At 45.1% G+C, this 24783-nt stretch overlaps 1 protein-coding gene across 6 annotated transcripts in view; it reads left to right on the top strand.

Moving 5' to 3' along the window:
• The window catches only part of MICU1 (mitochondrial calcium uptake 1), a 229765-nt gene that overhangs the window by 185456 nt on the left and 19526 nt on the right, over positions 1-24783 (top strand). For all 6 annotated transcript variants that reach the window (XM_002718431.5, XM_051823786.2, XM_070057806.1 and 3 more), the window contains 2 exons: positions 6614-6751; positions 23641-23749. In XM_002718431.5, the coding sequence (XP_002718477.1) occupies positions 6614-6751; positions 23641-23749 (247 nt within the window). The remainder of the gene's footprint in view (positions 1-6613; positions 6752-23640; positions 23750-24783) is intronic.

Raw genomic sequence — 24783 nt, 5'->3', positions numbered from 1 at the left:
TTTCTGCTCTTTGAATATGAAAGTTGTAATCAGTAAGTAAAGACTGGGCAAAAGCAATTATAAAAAGAAGGATGAGAAGGAGTAATTGAGCTTAGTTAATACTATGAACAGAGGATCAATTGAGGCTATTATCTTCCTAGGCAGTAATACTATGGTGAAAAAAAATATTAATTGTTCTGTTCATTGAGTGCTAACTGTGTTGTCTTTACATATATTATCCCAGTTAAAGTTAACTCATTCAACAACACTTGGAGATCATGACTGTTGTCTCCCATTTTTGGTAAGGAGAGTTTGAAGGCCTTGAGGGGTAAATAACACACCAGCAAGCATGGGTCCAAGCCAGAATTTGGGGCACAGGTCTTGCCTTCCAAACACCAAATTCTTAGTCACTTCAGCACATTACTTTCTGAGGAATAAAGCCAAAGTTAATCAAACTTTGAAACTCTCTGTTCCAGATCTAAGATATTTTTCCTGGAACCCTAAGTCAAATAAATCCTGATTTTATTATCCTGTAATAAATTCATACGTCAGACTTATTATCTTCCTGTCTTCCTGTTTTTGGCTGTCAACTGGAAGGTTAATTTTTGTGTGTGTGAGATTTATTTTTGTTTTTGTTTACTATAAAGTTCACCTTTTCCTGATCTATATGATTGAGACTGTGTCATTTAGTCAGTTGGTCACCAAACTTGCTTTTTTTTTGTTTGTTATTTAAGATTTATTTTTATTTATTTGAAAAGCAGAATTTAAGAGAGAGGGATCTTCGATCCACTGGTTTACTCCCCAAATGGCAGAAACAGCCAGGGCTATACTAGGCAGAAGCCAGGAGCCAGGAGCTTCCTCTGGGTCACCCACATGGATGCAGAGTCCCAAAGATTTGGGCCATCCTCCACTGCTTTCCCAAGCCACATTAACAGGGAGCTGGATAGGAAGTGAAGCAACAAGGTCTCAAACCCAGTGCCCATATAGGATGTATGTGGCAACTTAACCGGCTGTGCCACAATGCCCTGCCCCCAGAAGTTTGTCTAAAATGGAAGCAATCTTTGGATTTGATGTAGAAGAGTCTAGCAGTTTGGTGATCTAGAAGCATGTGGTCTGAGACTACTAGATTATTCTGGCCCTTACAGAAGGCACTGAACTATGTTGCATCCATTCTAAGCTGTGGATCTTCCTCCTCAGCTTGCCAGTGAATCAAAAGACAGTCATATTAGTGTTGACAGTGACAGTGCTGCTTGTATTTAAAGATGAAGAAAGTTCCAGCTCCTGGATCTCTGGTGTCCCCTGCCAATTGCAGAAACACAGATTTCAGTTCAAACCATGAGGTGGCTGTGTCATGCTTACCAGGTGGGTTTACAGTAGAGAACTTGGCCTGGAATCATCTTTCCTTTTGATGGGCATACTAGACAGTTATTCTGAGACTCCTGATAATAGCAGCCGAGGCATGGGGACAATCTCAAAAGCCATTTACTGTAGGGTTGAAGACATAGATGTGTTCATCCCTGTGGCCTGAGATCACTCTGCAGTTTTGGGTTGTGCAGTTCAGAAACCAGGAAAAGCCTAACCAAAAAACAGTATTCTGAAATCCTTATATGAGGGAGGGATTTACTGTGGGTCTTACACAGACTCTCCTGAAAGATAACTGTCTGAAATGAGTAGGTTGAGGTTTACATTGTTGGAATACAATAACCTCAAAGCCTGTAATATGGAGACCCACTTACAGACACCGACTTGGTTTTCCTTCCACTGTTTTTCTAAGCTCGTTTTTCACCTTCGTTCCTATAGGTGTTTTTGTTTTCCTGGCTTGCCGTCGTCCTCAGATCATTTCAGATAGGTGTACCATCCGTCCTTCCCTCAGCAAAGGGCACACGTGGAAACGTGCAGCACAGCACGCCAGGAGAAGTCTTGGAGAGTTTTTGGCTCCACTCTTCTGGCCCCTCTTGGCCTACTCTGAAGTCCCCTGGGGAACAACAGGGGGACACACAGCTTGTATCCAGTTCAGAAAGTGGCAGTGACTGCAGATAGAAAAGCTAAGCTGTTCAACCCTCCTCCTAAACACAGAAAAGTAACACAGGTGGTGGGCGGTGCTGGGATGCATGTGCTCTGTGCCTCGGGATCCAACAGAGTAGAATTCCTGAATTATCATTGAAATGGAACATAAGAGGTCCCAACAGAAGAAGAACATGTGTTTGGCTAAGTAAAATACAAGCCAGTGATTTAATTGCTTCCAAATGTACAATAATAAGGCTTTTTACTGCGTGATACTGTTGCAGTGACCTGTGTCTGACCCTCCCCTGCAGTGGGCACTGATTGCATGTGTATGGCAACCTGGGAGCACACCAACAAGATTGTCCAAGCTTAGGGTGATGTCTCTGTTCCCTAGAGCCTCAGGATGTCTCACTTTGCCTTTGAAAATCTACTCCTAGGGGCTGGTGTTGTGGCACAGCAGGTTAAGCCACCATCTGCAATGCCAGCATCCCATATGAGTGCTGATTTGAATCCTGGCTTCTCCATTGCCCAGCTCCCTGTTAATGTGCCTGGCAAAGCTATGGAAGATGGTACTGGGGCTCTGCCATCCATATGGGAGACCCAGATGAAGCTCCTGGCTTTGGCCTGGTCCAGCCTTGGTCACTGGGGCTATTAGGGGAGTGAATCAGCAAATGAAGTTATCTCTCTCTCTGTCTCTCTCTCTCTCTCCTCTTTCTCTTTAACTCTACCTTCCAAATAAATAAATGAATTTATATATATTTTATATATATATATATATATATATATATATAAGTTGCCTTAGCATATAATACTTGTTGAGTGAATAGGAAATAAATTCTGTGTTTCCATTATCAGCTTTGTGTGTAAAGAGAAACAGCCCTTCTGTCCTGGTTGCTCCTCTTCCAGTCCAGATATCTGCTGTGGCCCAGGAAGGCAGTAGAGGATGGCCCAAGGGCTTGGGCCCTGCACCCGCATGGGAGACCAGGAGAAAGCACCTGGGTCATGGCTTCAGATCAGTGCAACATGCTAGCCATAGTGGCCATTTGGGTGGTGAACAATGGAAAAGGAAGACCTTTCTGTCTTTCTCACTGTCTAACTCTGCCTGTCGAAAGGAAGGAAGGAAAGAAGGAAGGAAGGAAGGAAGGAAGGAAGGAAGGAAGGAAGGAAGGAAGGGAGGGAGGCAGGGAGGAAGGAAGGAAGGGAGGGAGGGGAGAGAGAGAGAAAGAAAAGAGAAGGAGAAGAGAAGATTGAAACAGCCCTCTGCAGGCATGTTTAAGGCCTCAGAAAGAAGGCAGTGTTATTTCCTCAGAAGAATCTAGAAACCTTAAAGGAGAGGTGCTGCCTAGAATCAAATTACAGAGCTGAAGTAGTAAGGCTTACCATGGGCCATACTATATGGAACAGCTGAAGCTTATAGTTTTTAAGCCCTTTTGGGTTTCAGTTACTTAAAAATAGTGACAATTGGGGCCAGTGCTATGCCATGACGAGTGAGTCTACCACCTGCAGTGCTGACATCCCATATGGGCACCAGTGTGAGTCCCGGCTGCTCCACAGCTCTGTGCTGTGGCCTGGGAGGGCAGCAGATGATGGCCCAAGTCCTTGGACCCCTGCACCCACATGGGAGACCCGGAAGACGTGGAAGAAAGGTCTTCCATCCGCTGGTTCACTCCCCAGGTGACTGCAACAGCCAGAGCTGCACCGATCCGAAGCCCAGGAGCTTTTTCTGAGTGTCCCACGTGGGTGCAGGGGCCCAAGGACTTGGGCCATCTTCTACTGCTTTCCCAGGCCACAGCAGAGAGCTTGATCTGAAAAGGAGCAGCTGGGACTAGAACCGGTGCCCATATGGAATACCGACACTTCAGGCCAGGGCACTAACCCGCTGCGCCACATTGCTGGCCTCTGTACTTTAGCATTTAAATAGTACTTGGGTATCTCCAGTGCCTTTGAAACATAACAGAGGTGATGCTCTATGCTCCCAGGAAAACAGAGACTAATGGCCTTTCATAAGCCTTGAGCAAGCTACAGCTGCTGCCAACGTTAATAAACAGAAATCATGTCAACCTCAAATCAGTCTATCTTGCAGGAGAGAGCTGAAAGCCCATCTAGTTCAAGTATACGGGATTGCCCCACTGCTGCGACGTTTCTCAGCTGAAGGTAGAATGAATACCCTAGATTACCGAAGCCTGTCCTGGGGAGCAGAGACCCCAGCTTTGTTTGCCTTCGCTTGAAGAAGCCCGGGCTCCAGATTTTGCTGAAAAGCTGATGTGAGAGTCGCAGAAAGGACACCTATTTGCAAAATTTTGTTAGACCTCCATCTTATTTCAGGATGGTAAATTGAGCCATCAATCAACCTTAAATTGAATCCTTAAAACTTCTGGTATTGTCAGATTAATCAGCTCTATAGAAAGTGATGCCATGACAAACATGAAACAGCTGAGAGGTTGAGTAGACAAGGAGGCTTTCTCTTAATAAGGATGATGCTGGTCTCTTCAGAAATAGTTTTGCCTCTCACTTAAATATGGCTAAGACACCCCATAGCTATATAAGTGTGTCCAAAACAACATGGTGCTACCTATGTGCGTACTACTGCCTAGAAGTAGGAAACTGGATGACGTTGAGAGATGGTCTCTGGTCCGAGACAGGGCTGAGTTTGAATCTGAACTCTGCCACATGTACCTGAATGTTGCCTCAGTTTTCTCATCTGCAAAGTGGAACTAACACACAGACTTGTAGTGATTAGATGACAGAATAGGAGCTGGTGTTGTGGAGTAACAGGTAAAGCCAGTGTCTGCAACTCTGGCATCCATTTGAATGGTTCCCACTCCACTTCCATTCCAGCTCCCTGCTTGTGTGCCTGGGAAAGCAGTGGAAGGTGGCCCAATTACTTGGGCCCCTGCCACCCATGTGGGAGACCACAGTGAAGCTCCTGGCCCAGCGCCAGCCTTTGTGGCTATCTGGGGAGTGAACCAGCAGATGGAAGATCTTGCTCGCTCTATTCCTCCCTCTCTGTAACTCTGACTTTCAAATAAATCTTTTAAAAAATGTATATATACACAAATGTAGTACCTGGCCCATAGTACTTGCTCAGTAAATGGTTCCTGTTATTAAAATACGGTTCTTGGGTTTTGCTCACTGAGGAAGCACATTAAATAAGTATCAGTTTACCATGGTGACTGAGGAAATGAGAATTGAAAGAAAATTCACTCGACTACCAGCTGCCTTATTCTGTGTTTTATAGGTATGTCTGATCTCCCTGCTAGACTCAGATGGTGTCCCAAAGGATAGAAACTGAATTTCCTCCTTTCTCCGTGACTCACACAGTATTAGAAACTTACTCAGTGACATCTTCTGTCTATGCCCTGCTACGTAGGCGTCTGTTCTTCTCCAGTAAAACCATGTGGAAATGTTACCGTCTTCCAGTTTTACTCTTATTTTACGATCTTCAAATCACCTACCTTCCACCTGGTTGCTGGGCCCATCTTCAGCCGTTGATAACTCGTGTACTTGTTAGTATCATTAATACTACAGCAGAGACAGAGCTTCCTTAGCTCCCTTTTTTGATGAAAGTCAGTTTTCTGATATCACTTAGATTAGCTAGGGATTCTTTAGACTTAACCTTTCCATCTGTGTATTTAGATAAACTTAATGGTTTTTCTAGCTTTGTGGGGAGCAGGTCTCATGAAGGCATCCTCCACTCTGTATGTGTTTTTCCCTAAGCCCTAATGATGTCCTGACATTTGGTGACCATTTTGGGGAAAACTTCTCTGAAATCCTTAAATATCTAGAGGACTAACAATATCAAATACATATTGAGGAATTTGACTATACATCTGTAATTGACCAAATTCGTAATAATTAGCTTTTTTTTTTTTTTTGTCTGTTTTTTGTTTTTTGACAGGCAGAGTGGACAGTGAGAGAGAGAGACAGAGAGAAAGGTCTTCCTTTGCCGTTGGTTCACCCTCCAATGGCCGCCGCGGCTGGCGCGCTGCGGCCGGCGCACCGCGCTGATCCGAAGGCAGGAGCCAGGAGCCAGGTGCTTTTCCTGGTCTCCCATGGGGTGCAGGGCCCAAGCACCTGGGCCATCCTCCACTGCACTCCCTGGCCACAGCAGAGGGCTGGCCTGGAAGAGGGGCAACCGGGACAGAATCCGGCGCCCCGACCGGGACTAGAACCCGGTGTGCCGGCGCCGCTAGGCGGAGGATTAGCCTAGTGAGCCGCGGCGCCGGCCCAATAATTAGCTTTTAAGCTTTTTCTGAGAAGCAGGGACATGGATGATCTAAAAAGCACTTATTATTAAAGGGCATGAATCTGTATGGAGCTTTAAAATTGTTTTTTTGTCCCCACAAGGATGTTCCTGGTTTATGACCATATGAGAGGTTTTTAACAGTTTTGTTTTACCTTTGAGGAAATTAAAGCACAGAGCAGGTGGGCGTTTTTCCTGAAGCCATAATTAGGAGTGGATCTAGGAGAAGATCTCCTGTTTCTTCATATTTTTTTTACAGATCTTTCAGAGAATTATAGTCCAAAAAGAAAGTCATCAACTGTTTTCTGCCATCTAACACAGTGGGACGTTCCGCATCAAAGCATCTCCCAGCGGACTCCAAGAACACTCTTTCTGTTTCCTCCCCAGTTTGAACGCCATGACCCGGTGGACGGGAGGATTACTGAGAGGCAGTTTGGTGGCATGTTGCTGGCGTACAGTGGGGTGCAGTCCAAGAAGCTGACTGCCATGCAGAAGCAGCTCAAAAAGCACTTCAAAGAGGGAAAGGTAAGCAGCTTTGGCTGGAGGAGGGAAGCCATGGGAATGTGTGGTTTTGGTAAAAGTACCAACAGCATGATGGCAGCATGCCGTGAGCGAAGGGTTCCAAAGTGTCCATCTCTGGTACATCAGGTCTAAAGGGAGAGGAAAAATAAGCAATGAGTGAGGAAGAACAGAGTCCAGAAAACTCCCAGATTTGTTGTTCAGGCAGAGGATGGCACTGTGAACCGAGATTGAGCATTTTAAATGCAGCTCCTTCAGGTGGGGAGATCAAGAGTTCGGCTGTGGTTATCTTGAATTTCAGAAGCCTGTGGACCATCCAAGAAGAGAAAATGAGCAGACAGCTGGATGTTCAGGTCTGCCTCGGGTCTGAGGTGGATCTGGGAGTCATTAGCAGGCTTTTAGAGTGAGAACAGTTGGAGTTGCCCAAGGAAGGATATTAGGCAGAGAAGAACTGTGGACCAAGGAGATGATCTAACAGAATATCAACATGAAGCAGCCCCAGCACCAGAGCTGGCAGGAATGGTTAGAGAAATGCCTAGAGAGAAATGACGCCAAATTCAAGCAAGTAGAGGGCCCAGACACCGAGGTGGCCACTGTCCCGTGTCACAGAGAGGATCCAGCAGGTAAGGGTGAAAACCTCCATTTGTTTTGGTGAAGTCACAGTCATTTGCACATTTTGGGACAGCTGTTGGGTAGCGTGGTCCAGTTGGAAGGCATATTAGATGACAAGTGAGAAAGTAGAGGACGAGGAGGAGGCAGACCCGGCAGAAGGAAGAGAAGGCGCTGTACAAAAGGAAACAGTATCAGCGTCTGCTCAGCTGCGCAGACAGAATATCAGATGGAGCAGTTGGGATTTTTTTAAGAATTTTTTTTGAAAGGTGCAGCAGTGGAAGCAAGGCGGAGATGGGGCATGGGTCACTCTTTCCATCTGCTGGTTCACTCCCTAAATGGTTCCAACAGTCAGGGCTGAGGCAGCCCGAAGCAGGAGCCAGGAACTTCATCCAGGTCTCCCACCTGGCTGCAGGGACCCAAGCGTTTGGGCCATCTTCTGCTTTCCCAGGCACATTAGCAGGGAGCTAGATCAGAAGTAGAGCAGGACTCAAACTGGCCTCCAGGATGGGATGCCAGCATCACAAGGGTGGCTTAACCCACTGTGCCACAACTCTAGCCCCAGCCTGGAAGCAGCACATCAGAAGCAGGCCAGACAAACGTGGCAGGTGTGAGGAACTGAAGGGGGACCAGCGCGGTGAGAGCACACTGAGCTTAGAGGAGAGTGGCCTGAGGTGAGGTGGCGGGGGAGACAGGGGCCAGAACGTGCAGGTGTGGGAGGAGTTTCCCATTCATGCTCAGGGCAGTGGGAACTAGTGAAGGGCTGTGAGCAGTGATGCATTTAAAGAGATGACCGGCAGCTTTGTGGGAGATAGTCTGGAAAGAAGCAAGCGTAGAAACAAAAAGACGGGCAAGAAGGTCAGGAGAGAATCTAGGAAGAGATGACGTGGAGCAGCATTGAGCGTGCAGACTGTGGATGTGTGGCAGCACTGGGCGGTGCCGCTCTGCAACACCGGCTGCACCTGGAGCAAGCAAAGAGGAGCGCAGATGAGGGAACCGAGTCAGCTTCTGGGGTTTTGTCAGCAAGTGGGATGGACAAACTTGATTAGAAATCAGGAAAGAGATTCGGACTCTGAAAAATGAAACACAGAGCAGTGCTAGGCTAGAACCAGATCTTCTCAATCCCAGCCCAAAACCTTGCCACTGGACTATGGTTACCATCTGGTTGTGGCCAGAAAGCTCACCTGGCATTAAAAATACTACCTGAGAAATGAGTAGGTGTGGTGTGGTGTGGTGGGATGTGGTAGACTTGAGGCTAGAAGATTTGAAATCAGGTCCTGTCTCCTCCAAGGTTTCCGTGATGATAGACAAGTTACTTTATTGACCTTATGCTTTGAGAGATGCTTGCTACAAGAGCCTTGTCTTTAAACACTTGATAACTGAAAGTAAGAAGCAGGCTCGTCAGTGGTTGTCCCGTTTTCTGGGTCTTTTGTAAGAGATCTTGCTTGAACAGCATTGCCCACTTTGGTGGGGAGCACTTGTCAGCGAAGCTTGTTCCTGTTTGTCTTGGCTGCTGAAAGCAGGCTGTGAACTGCAGCTGAGGACAGGCTGGCCTCTGACAGACCGCATCAACTCCTGAGTTCAGTCCAGCCTGTTCCCACCGCAGGGCTGCTCTTGGCTGTGGGGGAGAAATGCACCATTGATGGAAAATGACAGAGAAAAATACTCCTCTCCCAGAGAGTGTTTCTGCACCACCCAGGACCCAGCCTGAATCTGTTGGAATTTTCTGATTTCAGTAAATTGATTTCAAAGGTCGGAGTGGTCTCTTGTAGCCCCTTTGCTGAAAGCATGGTATTTGCATTAGAAAACACTCCTTTCTTTTGCCCAGACTTAAAGGTTGGTCCAGGCAGTGTTCTGACCTTGAATCAACTCTCTATCATGCCGGGCTAATTCGTATTTTATTTTGAATTTATATTTAAAAACAACGAATTGGGTGCCAGAGACATCTCCCTTGAAGGACTAGAGTATTTTCGCTTTGGCGGGAGGGAGTTAATGTAGGACCTGAAGACCTGCAGTGAAAGCACAGATTTTGTCAGATGAGGCAAATCTGGGGGTGTTCAGTTGCTTCTGGCCAGAATTTCCAGCTTTAGCAAGGAGATTAAGATTGATTGTCTTCTTGTGTTGATTAAATGGTTTGTGAACATAGCAATTAACTACAATGAGAGTTAGTGAAGGGCCTTTGCTCCTAAGGTCACAAGTCCAGCTCCCTGGAACCAGAGGGGAATCATCATTTGCTTTCCAATTACTTCCTTTATTCCATTTTGAATTCGTTAACATGAAGATGTAAGGTTTCCTTTGGCTCGCATGAATTAATTTCTGTGTGAGGTTCTGTATCAAGATACTAAGCCAGACCTAAAAGATTGAAAGTCCTGCTGGTGGTGTTAAGTAAGTGCTTGTGTATGACTTCATGACCACGCAGAGCTTCACATCCGTCGTCCTCCCTGCGTCTAACAGCCTTGTGCCTCTGACAAGAAAGAAGCAGAGACAAAGCGAAGGTCACGACCCACCCAGAGTCTGGGCTAAAGTCATGGCTTCCTTTTCCAGATCTTGTCCATTCCGAAGCAAAGTGCTGTTTCTCCTCGCCTTGCTCGTCCTCTAGAGCAGTGCCTCTCAACAGTAAGGTCACTTGGAGAATTTTCAAGAAATGTAGTCTCTGCAAACCAAAGAAAGCAGACACTCAGTGGGTGGGTCCAGGCTCCCCAGTGACTCTAAGCTTGCGAGCCACTGCTGTGGAGATGCCACGCTGTGTCAGTGTCTCCAGCTGCGCGATGGCTTGGAGATCCAGGGAACCTGCCCTTCCTGGGAAAAATTACGCAGTGGCTGTGCAGAGCAACCGTCATGTTTTTATCGAACAAAGAGTTTTCTGCAACTTCAAAAATGTGATTCACAGTGATGATCCTCTCTGAGTGTGGAAGCCACTGACTTCTTAATTTCTAGAGTCAAGGCTGAAATTGGAAATTACAGTTCAGTTCAGTGGCAGGCATTGCTGTGTGCAAGTCTCTTAGCCAGGGGCTGTGAGCAAGATTAAAGATAAACTTTCCTTTATCATTAAGAAATACATCATTTGTAGTAGTCTACTAAGAGAAAAATCTGTATGCAAAGAACTGTATAATGTCATATTCACATTCATAACATTTATTGAGCACCCACTATATGCAAAATGCTCTTCTAAATCTCGGGAATATGGTAATGAGCAAGCAAAGTCTCTGCCCTCATAGAACTTGGCATTCCTAATGGAGGAAGAAAGATTATTAAACAAATGGGCACACATTTACCCTAGCAGTTATGATGTCCATGTCCCTATCAGAATACCTGGGTTCAAATCCTGGCTCTGGCTCCCAGTTCCAGCTTCCTTCTAAAGGGATGCTAGGAGGCACAGAAGATGGCACAAGTGGTTGGGACCCTGGGACCCATGTAGGAAACCTGGCTTGAATTCCTGGCCCCCAGATTGGACCTGGCCCAGCTGTAGCCATTGCAGGCATTTGGGGGAATGAGCCAGCAGAAAGGTGCTCTCTCTCTTTTATCTGTGTGTCCCTTTACTTCTCAAAATTTTCTTAAATAGTAAATATAACACAAGGCAACTTGGGCAGCGTTTAACCTCTTGAGACCAGTGTCTTTTTCATCTTTTCGTGTTCAGCGTATGCTGAGTGTCTCCTAGGCAAATATTTCTCAAACGCAAAGATCAGTGTGTTGAGTACTCCATTAAAGGTATAAGATCTTTTTAGAATTCAAGTGATAAAGATCAGAGCCAACTGAAAACACAGGAAGATTTCTTGGAGGGGGCACAGTGTAAACTTGGCCTTAGATGCCTAGTAGGATTTTGACAAGCACAGGTTATAAAGGGATTTGCTCTATATGTTTCCTCTCAGAGCCCCAACCCCAGAAGCCTGTGTCTACCCCTGCTCACTAATACTGTTGTCTGTTCAGCAAGGTTAGAACTTACCAAATTGTTCTTCTGAAACTGTTAGATGATTTACTGTTTTTAATGTCTGTGGATAATATTCCTGAGTGTGAACTGTCCCAATTCCTTTATCCTCAATTTCTTGAAAGCTGTACAACATTAGTTGTAATGGGATAACAGATGCTAAACACATTGCTAGCATGGCACCTAGAGAGACCTATTAACTTCTATTATTAGGCGACCCCCAAAGTCACTCTGAAATACAGCACCTGAGGTGTGGCCATAAAACTAGAAAGACTAGGACTCTACTAATTCTTTTTCCTGATAAGCTTTGAAACGTATAATTCCCCCACAGGAGACCTAAATTGTGAATTACTATTGAGAGATTTCGTATTAGGGGTTTTTCTTCCTCTTATTTTTCTTTTTCTCATGATGAGTATCATATACCTCATCCTTTCCATTATTTCTTACTCCTCAGGATCCTACACAGAGAACAAAGTCTGTTTCAGAATTTAGTAGAATAAATTCATTACCACTGCTTCTGTAGTAATGAGCCTGCCACTCACTGATACACCAGACACTTCACATGCCACCCCCAACCCCCAATTACTCAGCAGCCCTGCTTGGCAGATTAAATCCTTTTTTTTTTTTCTGGTTAAAAATGCTGTTCTGAGCCTTAGTTATTTTTCTTTTTTTAATTAATTAATTTATTTATTTTTAAGGAATACAAATTTTATATATACGACTTTAGGAATATAGTTTTTCAGAGCTGGCACTGTGGTACAGCGGGTTAACACCCTGGCCTGAAGTGCTGGCATCCCATATGGGCTCCGGTTCTAGTACCAGCTGCTCCTCTTCCAATCCAGCTCTCTGCTGTGGCCTGGGATAGCAGTAGAGGATGGCCCAAGTCCTTGGGCCACTGTGCCCGCATAGGGAGAAAGGGAGGAAGCTCCTGGCTCCTGGCTTTGGATCAGCGCAGCTCCGGCCGTTGCAGCCATCTGGAGAGTGAACCATTGGATGGAAGACTTCTCTCTCTCTCTCTCTCCCTCCCTCCCTCCCTCCCTCCCTCTCCTCTCTCTGTGTAACTCTGACTTTTGAATAAATAAATAAATCTTAAAAAAAAAAAGAAAAAGAAAAAAAGGAATATAGTTTTTCTTCTCGCCATACCTGCCCTCCTACCCACACTCCCACTCCTCCTCCTCCTTCCTTTCCCCTTTCCAGTCCCATTCTCCACTAAGATTCACTTTCCTTTATTTATTTATTTATTTATTTATTTTTATTTTTGACAGGCAGAGTTAGACAGTGAGAGAGAAAGAGACAGAGAGAGAAAGGTCTTCCTTTTTCCGTTGGTTCACCCCCCAAGTAGCTGCTATAGCCAGGAGCCAGGTGCTTCCTCCTAGTCTTCCATGCAGGTACAGGGCCCAAGGACCTGGGCCATCTTCTATAGCACTCCCAGGCCACAGCAGAGAGCTGGACTGGAAGAGGTGCAACCGGGACAGAATCCAGCACCCTAACCAGGACTAGAACCCGGGGTGCTGGCACCACAGGCAGAGGATTAGCCTAGTGAGCTGCGGCGCCAGCTCAAGATTCACTTTTTTTTTTTTTTTTTTTTTGACAGGCAGAGTGGACACTGAAAGAGAGAGACAGAGAGAGAGAGAGACAGAGAGAAAGGTCTTCCTTTTGCCGTTGGTTCACCCTCCAATGGCCGCTGCAGCCGGCGCACTGTGGCCGGCGCACCACTCTGATCCGAAGGCAGGAGCCAGGTACTTATCCTGGTCTCCCATGCAGTGCAGAGCCCAAGCACCTGGGCCACGCTCCACTGCACTCCCTGGCCACAGCAGAGAGCTGCCTGGAAGAGGGGCAACCAGGACAGAATCCGGCGCCCCAACCGGAACTAGAACCAGGGTGCTGGCGCCGCAGGTGGAGGATTAGCCTATTGAGCCGTGGCACCGGCCAAGATTCACTTTCAATTAACTTTGTACACAGAAGGCCAACTATATGCTAAGTAAAGATTTCACAATTTGCACACACACGCGCACACACAAAAAAGCTGTTTGAGAACTAGTTTTACAGTTATCTCTCATAATACAACTCCTTGAGGACAGAGGTCCTGCATGGGAAGTAAGTGCACAGTGACTCCTGTTGTTAATTTAACAATTAACATTCTTATGTATGATGTCAGTGACCACCCGAGGCTCTTGACATGAGCTGCCTAGGCTATGGAAGCCTTTTGAATCTACAAACTCTGTCAGTATTTAGACAAGATCATAAGCAAAGTGGAAGTTCTTTCCTCCCTTCAAAGAAAGTACCTCCTTCTTTGATGGCCACTTCTTTCTGTTGGGATCTCACTCACAAGATCCTTCATGTAGAATTTTTTTTTTTTGCCACAGTGTCTTGGTTTTCCATGCCTGAAATGCTCTCATGTGCTTTTCAGCCAGACCAAGGAAGCCTGAAGGGCTGATTCTGAGGTCAGAGTGTTAATTAAAGCAGTTGTCATTCTATGAGTCTGTTGTGTGGACTGCTTCCCATGTTGGAACATTCTCTCATTTTTAATTCTGTCTACTACAAGTACCCCACACTTGATCCTATTTTTATAGTCATTTTAACACTTAATCCTATCTGTATGTTCACTTTAACACTAATATGATCACTTTCACAGTTAAGATGACATTTTTAATGAGGTTTGGGGTCCCATGACAAGTTTTTAAACTGTATCCTTATAAAGTTCTATTCCTGAGATGACGCATTCTCCTAAGAGATGACATTGAGATCCTAAACCAGGAAAGGCTGTTTTATTCCAGAGTCCATAGTCTTACTTCTTGCTGTTCCTTATTCTCTGTGATTCAAATAAGCATAAGATTTTGAAGAAATGAGAAACCAGTATTTCTGGGCTGCAGTCTCAGGTTATTAGGGAGACAGCTAGAAAGGTGAGTTATGGAAAAAAGTAGTAGAAGGCCTTAAATGCTAGTGCTCATCCAGTTGATATTTTGGGAAATCACTAACATTCTGGGAGCAGGAGGGATGAAGATAGGAAAAAAGCGATGCTTTGAGAAGATCAGATACTTAAAGAAATGTCAGCAGTGGAGATGGTAGGTTCCTCTTCTGCCAGGTAGCAGTGAAGAGATGTTGGGTTTACACTAGGAAGCAGCATTCTTGGACCAGGACAGGCTTGGTGATACCTATGAAGGGTACTCCGGAAATAGCAGCAGTGGCCACGTGCAGGAGCAGGAGACCGAAGGACAGTTTAAAAAAGATTTCTGGCCGGTGCTGTGGCTCAATAGGCCTATCCTCCACCTGCAGCGCCGGCACCCTGGGTTCTAGTCCCGGTTGGGGCGCCGGATTCTGTCCCGGTTGCCCCTCTTCCAGGCAGCTCTCTGCTGTGGCCAGGGAGGGCAGTGGAGGATGGCCCAAGTGCTTGGGCCCTGCACCCGCATGGGAGACCAGGAGAAGCACCTGGCTCCTGCCTTCGGATCAGCGCGGTGCACTGGCCATAGCGCGCCGGCCGCGGCAGCCATTGGAGGGTGAACCAACAACAAAAGGAAGACCTTTCTGTCTCTCTCTCATTGTCCACTCTGCCTGTCAAAAAAGGGGGGGGGGGATTTCTGTGTACAGAACAGTTATACTATATTCATATATAACATGGTATTAAAACAAGAATTAAAGCTTTAAAGAAAAAACTAATCAGGAGCTTCAACAGAGGAGAGATGGTCATGATGAAATGTGTGAAAGGTGGCATAAGGAAAAAGGAAGGCAGCTATTTTATCCTTTCTGTGGGCCATAGAGGAAGGTGGGCAATTGAGTTGATTGCTGGCCCATGCATTTGTTCTGCCTGATTAACGGAAAGCAAGGAAAGCATCCCCACCATGTTTGCCCTCATCAGTGACCTTTCAGCATGGAGTTCTGCCTTCACAGATGACTCCACCAGAAGCCAATGTTCCTTCCCCTTTTTCTCATCTTCTTGCTTTTTATTTTTTAAACTTTATTGAGGCATAATTTACATACCAGATGTCACCTGTTTTAAGTATATGTCAATGTAAATTTCCAGTTATGTAATTATCACTGCCATTGGTTTTAGAACATTTCCATCACCCCAAAAAGATCTCTCATGCAGTTTTCAGTGACTCTCCATTTCTCCCCTTGCCACAGGCAACCAGAAATCAGCTTTCTGTCTCTCTAGACTTATCCTTTCTGGATGTTTCATATAAACACAATCATATAATGATGTAGACTTCTGTGTCTGGCATCTTTTATCAAGCATAATGTTTGTAAGGTTTCTCCTTGTTGATGCTTACATTAGTGGTTTATTTTTTATTGCTAAATAGTAAGTATTAGTCCATTGTTGGCATACACTGTGTTTTGCTTATTCACTCACCAGTTGATAGATATTTGAACAGTTCCAGTTTGGGGCTATTATGAATAGTGCTGTTATAAACATTCCCATTTGAGTCTATATAGACCTATGTGTTTGTTTTTCTGGAGGAAATTCCTAAGAGTAAAATGGCTGGATAATATGGTAACTTTATATTTAACTTTTTAAGAAACTGCCAAGCTGTTTTCCTAAGTGTCTATAAATTTTACATTCCCACAGTGATGTGTAAAAGTTCATGTTTGTCAACATCTTTACCAACACTTAAAATTGTGTGTCTTTTGTGTGTGTTAAGATTTATTTATTTAGGCCGGTGCCGTGGCTCAATAGGCTAATCCTCCACCTTGCGGCGCCGGCACACCGGGTTCTAGTCCCGGTTGGGGCGCCGGATTCTGTCCCGGTTGCCCCTCTTCCAGGCCAGCTCTCTGCTATGGCCAGGGAGTGCAGTGGAGGATGGCCCAGGTGCTTGGGCCCTGCACCCCATGGGAGACCAGGAAAAGCACCTGGATCCTGGCTCCTGCCATCGGATCAGCACGGTGCACCGGCTGCAGCGGCGGCCATTGGAGGGTGAACCAACGGCAAAAGGAAGACCTTTCTCTCTCTGTCTCTCTCTCTCACTGTCCACTCTGCCTGTCAAAAAAATAAAAAAAAAAAAAGATTTATTTATTTATTTGGAAGGCAGAGATACAGAGAGAGAGAGAAAGAGAGAGAGAGAATCTTTCATCTGATGGTTCACTCCCCAAATGGCCACAACAGGTCGGCCAGACCAAAGTCAGAAGCCCCGAACTCCATCCTGGTCTCCCACATGAGTGGCAAGGGCCCAGGCACTTGAGCCATCCTCTGCTGCTTTCCTGGGTGCATTAGCAAGGAACTGGATCTTTAGTGAGGTGGTCAGGACTTGAACCAGTGCCCATAGGGAATGCTGGCATTGCAGGCAGTGGCTTCACCCACTACACCACAATGCCAACCTGGTATGTCTTTTTTATTTTTTATTTTTATTTATTTATTTATTTTTTTTTTGACAGGCAGAGTGGACAGTGAGAGAGAGAGACAGAGAGAAAGGTCTTCCCTTTGCCGTTGGTTCACCCTCCAATGGCCACCGCGGCCGGCGCGCTGCGGCCGGCGCACCGCGCTGATCCGATGGCAGGAGCCAGGAGCCAGGTGCTTTTCCCGGTCTCCCATGGGGTGCAGGGCCCAAGCACCTGGGCCATCCTCCACTGCACTCCCTGGCCACAGCAGAGGGCTGGCCTGGAAGAGGGGCAACCGGGACAGAATCCGGCGCCCCGACCGGGACTAGAACCCGGTGTGCCGGCGCCGCTAGGTGGAGGATTAGCCTAGTGAGCCGCGGCGCTGGCCAGGTATGTCTTTTTTATTAATAATTCCAATAGGTGAGTTGTAGTTTATAATTGTGGTTTTAATTGGCAGTTCCCTAATGAATAGTGATCTATAACATCACTTCAGGTACTTGTTAGCCTTTTGTATATTTTGTTTGGCAAAATGTTCACTCAGATTTTTTTAAAATCAGGTTGTTGGTGTTTTCAATACTGAACTGTAGATTTATAGAATTCTATATATAAATCCAATTTTCAAATATTTTCTCCCAACCTATGATTTATGTGTTTTCTCAGTATTTTCAAGCATAGAATTTTTTAACTTTGATGAATTCTAATTTATCAGGTTTTTTTCCTTAACACATTATGCTTTGGATCTCATGTATAAGAATTCTTGTCTCACTCAAGATCCTGAAGAATTTCTCTTGTTTTGGTCACCCGGAGCCCAGTTTTATATAAGTGCATCCTTTTAATGGTGGCTAGATAACCCGGTTGTTGAACAACTGGTAACAGGATATGGTAACTCTTCACCTTCCACCTCTTCATAGTATGTCAAGAAAACCATTTTGATGCCAAATCTAAGGGAAGAATATTTCCTTTTGACCATTCTGTCTGCAATTCAAGTAAGCTGCCATTAGATTATGTATAAGCAGTTGCCTTCTGGCCTCAACAGTTCAGCTGCAATAAGCATATTCGTTCATTTGCCATTTTACCAACCATAACGCTCTTCTGTATGGTCTTACTCTAGCTTTCTTCTTGTAGCCCTCTGGAGTTTTTACTAAGGCAGTTACCAAGAAATAAGAATTTTCTGGCTGGCATCATCTTTTCTTTAAGAAAGTTATTTAAACTATAGGCTCCATAAAACCCAGGCACATGTCCAGTGCAATTTTATTTCTCTTCCTGCTGTTGGCATAGTGCTGAGTGGTTAGTAAGTACACAATAAATATTTTTTATTATATCTATGTAATAAAGGCCTAGTGTTATATATTTAGATTTAATAGTGACATAATGTGATTTGTATTCCACAGTTTTTCTAAATCATCAAATGAATAGCCACTCAGTTCAGATTATTCTCTCTCTCTGCTCAAATAATAATTCTCAGCATAAGCATTCTGGTCTTCAACTACAGTATTTGATGTTTCACAAGAAATTAATGGGGGCTGGTGTTGTGGCATAGTAGGTTAAGCCTCCACCTGCAGTGCCAGCATCCCATATGGGTTCCGGTTCAAGTCCCAGCTGGGCCACATCAAATCCAGCTCCCTGCTAATATACCTAGGAAAGTACTGTACTTGTACTTGTACTTGGGCCCTGTACCCACATGAGAGACCCAGAAGAAGATCATGGCTCCTGACTTTGAATCAGCCCAGCTGCAGCCGTTGCGGCCATTTGGGGAGTGAACCAGCAGAAGGAAAACTTTTCTCTGTCTCTCCCTCTCTTTCTGTAACTCTGCCTCTCAAATAAATAAATAAGTCTTTTAAAAAAAAAGTTAATGAACATTAGAAGTTATTGATCAGAGTGGAAACATCTACTCTATCATGCCCTTCTGTGTTAAGAATTTTATGTTCACCTTTCAACTTCAAAATCCCTTTCAATAACTCCATCCTTCATCTACCCACACCCAGTGGGAACTCATACCTTAAATAGGAAAAGTAAAAGGCTTTAGCATCTGGGATATGTGTGTGTTAAATCACACATCACATAGCACACAGCCATGGTTGCTCTATGCTTTGCCTTGAGAATCATACTGATAAAGCCGTGTTTCGTCTCCTGTTAGAATTCCGGAACCAGCACTGCGGCATAGCACGTAAGGCCGCAGCCCGTGACTGCCATCCATATGGGCACTAGTTCGAGTCCTTGCTGCTCCACTTCCTATCCAGCTCTCTGCTAATGCATCTAAGAAAGCAGCAGAAGATGGCCCAAGTGCTTGGGCCCCTGAACTAACATGGGAGACCTAAAAGAAGCTCTTGGCTCTGGCTTTGGCCTGTCCCACCAGGCCATTGGTGGTTATTTAGAGAGTGAACCAGGAGATGGAAGATCAATTTATTTTCTCTTTCTGTCTCTTTCCCTCTCCCTCTCACTCTCTCCCTCTCTCTCTCTTTCTCTCCTTCCCTCCTTCCCTCCCCCTCCCCCTGAGTAACTCTGCCTTTCAAATAAGTAAAATAAATTTAAAAAAAAATTCTTTGAAGAAATGCTTCAGAATCTTGATCCTACTTGTTTAAAGTTTTCATTGAAAGCTCTGTGCTTGTCTGCAGCTGCTCTGAACACAACGGCTTTGGCATCCATCAAGCAGAAAGTTTGCTCCGCCTTCATTTTCAGTCAGAATTGTGAAAGCTGGGGTAATTCAGACGTCTCCACTGGTGCTGTTGTTTCCGTTCTGAGTCTGTCTCAGTTAGGGCATGAGCAAGTTTAAATTGTCTTCCTCACAAACCATATGGATTGTCATCTTCTGCCGCCTTCATCTTCAACATTGTCCAGTCCCTTCTTAAAACAATGTGTCCATTTCTAAACTACTAATTTCTTTATTTTATTTTTTATTTAATTTTTCCCAAAAAAACTTATTTAAGGAGTACAAATTTCATAAGTACAACTTTAGGAATATAGCGATTCTTCCCACCATACCTGTACTCTCACTCACACTCCCACCCCACCTTCTCCTCCCTCTCCCATTCCCAGTCCCAGTCCCAGTCCCATTCTCCATTAAGATTCATTTTCAGTTAACTTTATACACAGAAGACAAACTCTATACTAAGTAAAGATTTAAACAATTTGTACACACACCCCAAAAAAACTGAGAACAAATTTCGCAGTTAACTCTCATAATACAACTCATTGAGGACAGAGGTCCTGCATGGGAAGTAAGTGCACAGTGACTCCTGTTGTTAATTTAACAATTAACACTCTTATGTATGATCACTCAAGGCTCTTGACATGAGCTTCCTTGGCTATGGAAGCCTTTTGAGTCCACAGACTCTGTCAGTATTTAGATAAGGCCAAAAGCAAAGTGGAAGTTTTCTCCTCCCTTCAGAGAAAAGTACCTCCTTCTTTTATGACCACTTCTTTCCACTGGGGTTTCACTCACAGAGATCCTTCATGTAGGACCTTTTTTTGCCACAGTGTCTTGGCTTTCCATGCCTAAAGTGCTCTTATGGGCTTTTCAGCCAGACCAGAATGCCTTAAGGGCTGATTATGAGGTCAGAGTGCTACTGAAAGCAATTGTCATTCTGTGAGTCTGCTGTGTGGTCTGCTTCCCATGTTGGAACATTCTCTCCTTTTTAATTCTATTATTATTACCAGACACTTGATCTTATTTATATGATTACTTTGACACTTAATATGATCACTGTAGCACTTAAGATGGCATTTTTACTACCCATATTAATAGGATTTGGGATCCCATGGCAAGTTTTGTTTTGTTTTGTTTTGTTTTTTTGACAGGCGGAGTGGAAAGTGAGAGAAAGAGAGAAAGGTTTTCCTTTGCCATTGGTTCAACCTCCAATGGCTGCCACGGCTGGTGCACTGCGCTGATCCGAAGGTAGGAGCCAGGTGCTTCTCCTGGTCTCCCATGGGGTGCAGGGCCCCAGCACTTGGGCCATCCTCCACTGCACTCCCTGGCCACAGCAGAGAGCTGGCCTGGAAGAGGGGCAACCGGGACAGAATCCGGCACCCCGACCGGGACTAGAACCCAGTGTGCCGACGCTGCAGGCGGAGGATTAGCCTAGTGAGCCGCAGCGCCAGCCCAGCAAGTTTTTTTTTTTAAGATTTATTTTATTTGAAGGGCAGAAGCAGAGAGAGAGAGGTCTTCCTTCCGTTGATTCACTCCCCAGATAGACACGATGGAGAGAGCTGTGCCTATCTGAAGCCAGGAGCCATGAATGTCTTCCGAGTCTCCCATTCAAGTGCAGGGGCCCAAGGACTTGGGCCATCTTCTGCTGCTTTCCCAGGCCACAGTAGATGCTGGATTGGAAGTGGAGTAGCCGGGACTCCAACCAACACCCATATGGGGTGCAGGCACCGCAGGCGGTAGCTTTACTTGCTATGTCACAGTCCCAGCCCCAGCAAGTTTTTAAATGTTCTCTTAGAAGTAAGTCCATCTAAACTACTAATTTATTTGGGGCTTTTTGTTTTTTGTAAAACATCAGTGATTTTACTATTCTTCCACTGAGGCTTCACCACCAATTTGATATTTGCTCCTGCTTCAATTTTCGTAAAATGCATGTTGCTCTTACAGAATCTCTATTCAGACTGATGTCTTATTCCTCTAAGTGCCTCAAACTAGGTTCAGGTCAGCCATTGTATAACAAATTAGTGAGTTTATTTTCAGGTGAAATATTTTTGAAATCCACACATGATTTTTTGGTAATATGTATTTTCTACTAAGTTTTTGAAGACCCCTTGTATAATATTGTTATTTTGTGGGTGACTTAATTTCACTTAGCGTAGTGTCTTTGAAGTCCATCCATGCTGTGGCTTGTGTCATAAATTTCCTTCCTTCAAAAATTTAAATAAGCTCCCATCGAGGGGCTGGCATTGTGTTGTAGTAGGTTAAGCCCCAGCCTGCCACCCCTGCATCCTCTATGAATGCTAGTTGGAGTCCTGGCTTCTCTGCTTCTTTTTTATTTTTTAAGATTTATTTATTTGAAAGGCAGAGTTACAAAGAGGCAGACAGAGGGAGGGAGGGAGGGAAGGAGGGAGATCAGTTGGTCTTCCATCTACTGGTTTACTCCCCAAATGGCTGCAATGGCTAGATGTGTGCCAGTCCAAAACCAAGAGCCAGGAGCTTTCTCCAGGCTCCCTACGCGGGTGCAGGGGCCTAAAGACTTGGGCCATCTTCTACTTCTACTGTTTTTCCAGGCCATAGCAGAGAGCTACATCAGAAGTGGAGCAGCTAGGACTTAAACCAGCACCCATATGGGATGCCAGCACTGCAGGCAGCAGCTTTACCCACTACACCGCAGCACCGGCCCCTACTCAGCTTCTAGTTCAGCTCCCTGCTCATGTGCCTGGGAAAGCAACAGAAGATGGCCTGAGTGATTGGGCCCCTGCCACCTATATGGGAGACCCAAATGTAGTTCCAGGCTCCTGGCTTCAGCCTCGCCCAGCCCTGGCCATTGTGATCATTTGAGAAGTGAACCAGCAGATCTCTCTGTCTCTGTCTCTTTTCCTTTCTCTCTGTAGCTCTACCTTTCAAATAAATAGATAAAATTGTAGGGAAAAAATATCCCATTGTAAGTATATTTTGCATTTGGTTTATCTACTCATCCATCCATGGATACTTGGATTTCTTCTTTTGGTGAAGAGGGGAGGAGCTGGTGTCACTGCATCCACCCTCAGGCAGTAATATGGTGGAATCTAGATTTCTAACCCAGTGGCATTCTCCTATGTCAGGTTGATTCTAGTACTTCCAAGGAATAGCATCTGTACTCATACCAGAAATGTTCCTTACTGGGGCTGGAGCTGTGGCATAGAAGGCTAAGCCTCTACCTGCGGCGCCAGTATCCGTATGGGCACTGCTTCATGTTCTGGCTGCTCCTCTTCAAATCCAGCTCTCTGCTACGACCTGGGAAAACAATAGAATATGGCCCAAGTGTTGGGGCCCTGCACTCGTGTGGGAGACCCAGAAGAAGCTCCTGGCTTCAGATCGGCCCACCTCCGGCCATTGCAGACTTTTGGGGAGTGAACCAGCAGATGGAAGACCTTTGTCTCTCTTTCCCTCTCTCTGTCTGTAACTATACCTCTCAAATAAATAAATGAAATCTTAAAAAAAGAAAAAGATACAGTTGGCCCAGTCTGGACAGTATCTGGAAAGAACTATAGATTTTCTGTATTAAGGATTCCTTATTACTGAGTTCCTGATGTGGGTTCTGGGCTCTGCAGTTTGGAGAAAGGACATCAGAAGGGGAGCAGCGCCACACAGAAGCCAGCCCCCATCTGCAGTCCATGAAGGGCCGGGTGCTTCATTACAGGGCTAGGACAGTCTCCAGCATCTCCACCCCTTAAAAGCTGTATCCGTTTCCAACACAGCGTGACATGGGAAAAGTGGCGAAAGGCAAATAGAGCGAGTCTTCCTCCCTGTGAGGGAGCCCCTATTTGTACAACTCCTTTCTCTTGACTCATCAAAGAAGGAATTCGAGATCAGCACAGCTTTTGAAAAGAATTTGACCATTCACAGAATTTCATCAGATTAAAGTGGCAGATTACTTCCTTAGTAGCTTTCCAATTGAGATCATGAACAGCTTCCCCAGTGCTTAGGTTTTGCTAAATACTGAAGCCCTCCCTCTCTCTCACTGACTTTTGTGATTCTTTAATTGACTTGAGTCTCAAAAGGCTTAGCTAGCCTGTGAGCAGACTGTCCAAAAGGAAGTTCTGACTGATCTTACTTCAAATGTGTAACTGATCAAGTGGCTCTGGCCCGTAGAGCAAGTGGCCTAGGAGAGATTGTGTCCAGTTGGAGAGCGGTTAGAAATCTTTTCATTAGAGGTATCCAGCTATCCCTGTGCGTGTCGGGGGGAAGGAGTTTGACAGTTCAGTGTTCTCAGAGTGAAATTCTGGAGCCTTGTTCCCCTGTTGTGTACAAATTTGGCATTCTCTGACTAATTTGTTCCATGTCTGTTCTGATTTATAGACAAGAGGAGCTGCCTGAGTTTGTGCATTTTTCCCTGCCTTAACCTTGTTGCCTCGCCTCTTTCAGGGCCTTACCTTTCAGGAGGTGGAGAACTTCTTTACTTTCCTGAAGAATATTAATGATGTAGACACTGCTTTGAGCTTTTACCATATGGCTGGAGCGTCTCTTGATAAAGGTAATGAAACCTGAGGGTTTTTTCCTGGAGGGTATAAAGGTTGACTCCGAAATCTGTTAGATGACTGTCCTCCTCAGTAGTGAGATCTAAGTTTTCCTTGGCATTGTTTTATGTTTATTATGTTTTGTTGGCATTGCGTGAGTCTGGCATTTCACCCTGAGATGCCAAGCTCAGCAGATATATTTCCTGCTGCTGAAATGTACAGTCAAGGAAGACGCCTGTCTTCAAATGACTGGCCTTGAAATAGGCATCTAAGTGATGCATAGTGCAGGAAAATGCAAAGCTGCTCATCTGAGCCAGAGCCACAGTATATATAACGTGAAGCCGAAGTCACTCTGCAGTTTATGTCTTTGCTGAGAAGGAATGGCTTGTTTTGTTTATTATATTAAAGATGTCTTTTTTAAAGATAAAGTCGTGTAGCACCCCCTGTTGGCTAACTTCATATAAATTCATTTACAGTTTGTACAGGAAATGTGAGAGAGCAGAGGGAATGAAAACACAGTTTTTAAATTTTTCTGTATATTTATTATCATTTATTTGAAAGACAGAAACAGGTAAAAAGAGAGAGCTTCCACCTGCTGACTCACTTCTCAAATGCCTGCATCAGCCAGGACTGGGCCAGGCCAAAGCCAGGAGTCAGAAACTCAGTCTAGGTCTCCCACATGAGTGGCAGGGACCCAAGTATTTGAACCATTACCTGCTGCCTCACAGTGTGCATTTTAGCAGGAAGCTGGGATCAGGAATGGAGCTGGGATTGGAACCCAGGCATCAGTGCAGAATGTGGGCATCCTAAGCAGTGTCCTAACAGGTGCACCAAACATTCGTCTCTAATTTTTTTCCCCAATATTCTATTATGAAAAAATTGAAGCACTCAGAACAGTTGAAATAATTACAGGTTGTACATCTCTCATCCTAAAAACTGAAACCCAAAATGATCCGAGGAGCAGGCACAGTGAATGAAGCCACCACTTGGGATGCCCATATCTCATATCAGAGTGCCCGGGATCAAATCCCACCTTTCTTTTATGTAGCTT

This window comes from Oryctolagus cuniculus, chromosome 15 (genome assembly GCF_964237555.1).
Source record: "Oryctolagus cuniculus chromosome 15, mOryCun1.1, whole genome shotgun sequence".
Taxonomy (NCBI): domain Eukaryota; kingdom Metazoa; phylum Chordata; class Mammalia; order Lagomorpha; family Leporidae; genus Oryctolagus; species Oryctolagus cuniculus.
The sequence above is the reverse complement of the archived record's forward strand: the minus strand, read 5'-3'. Positions and strand labels throughout refer to the sequence as shown.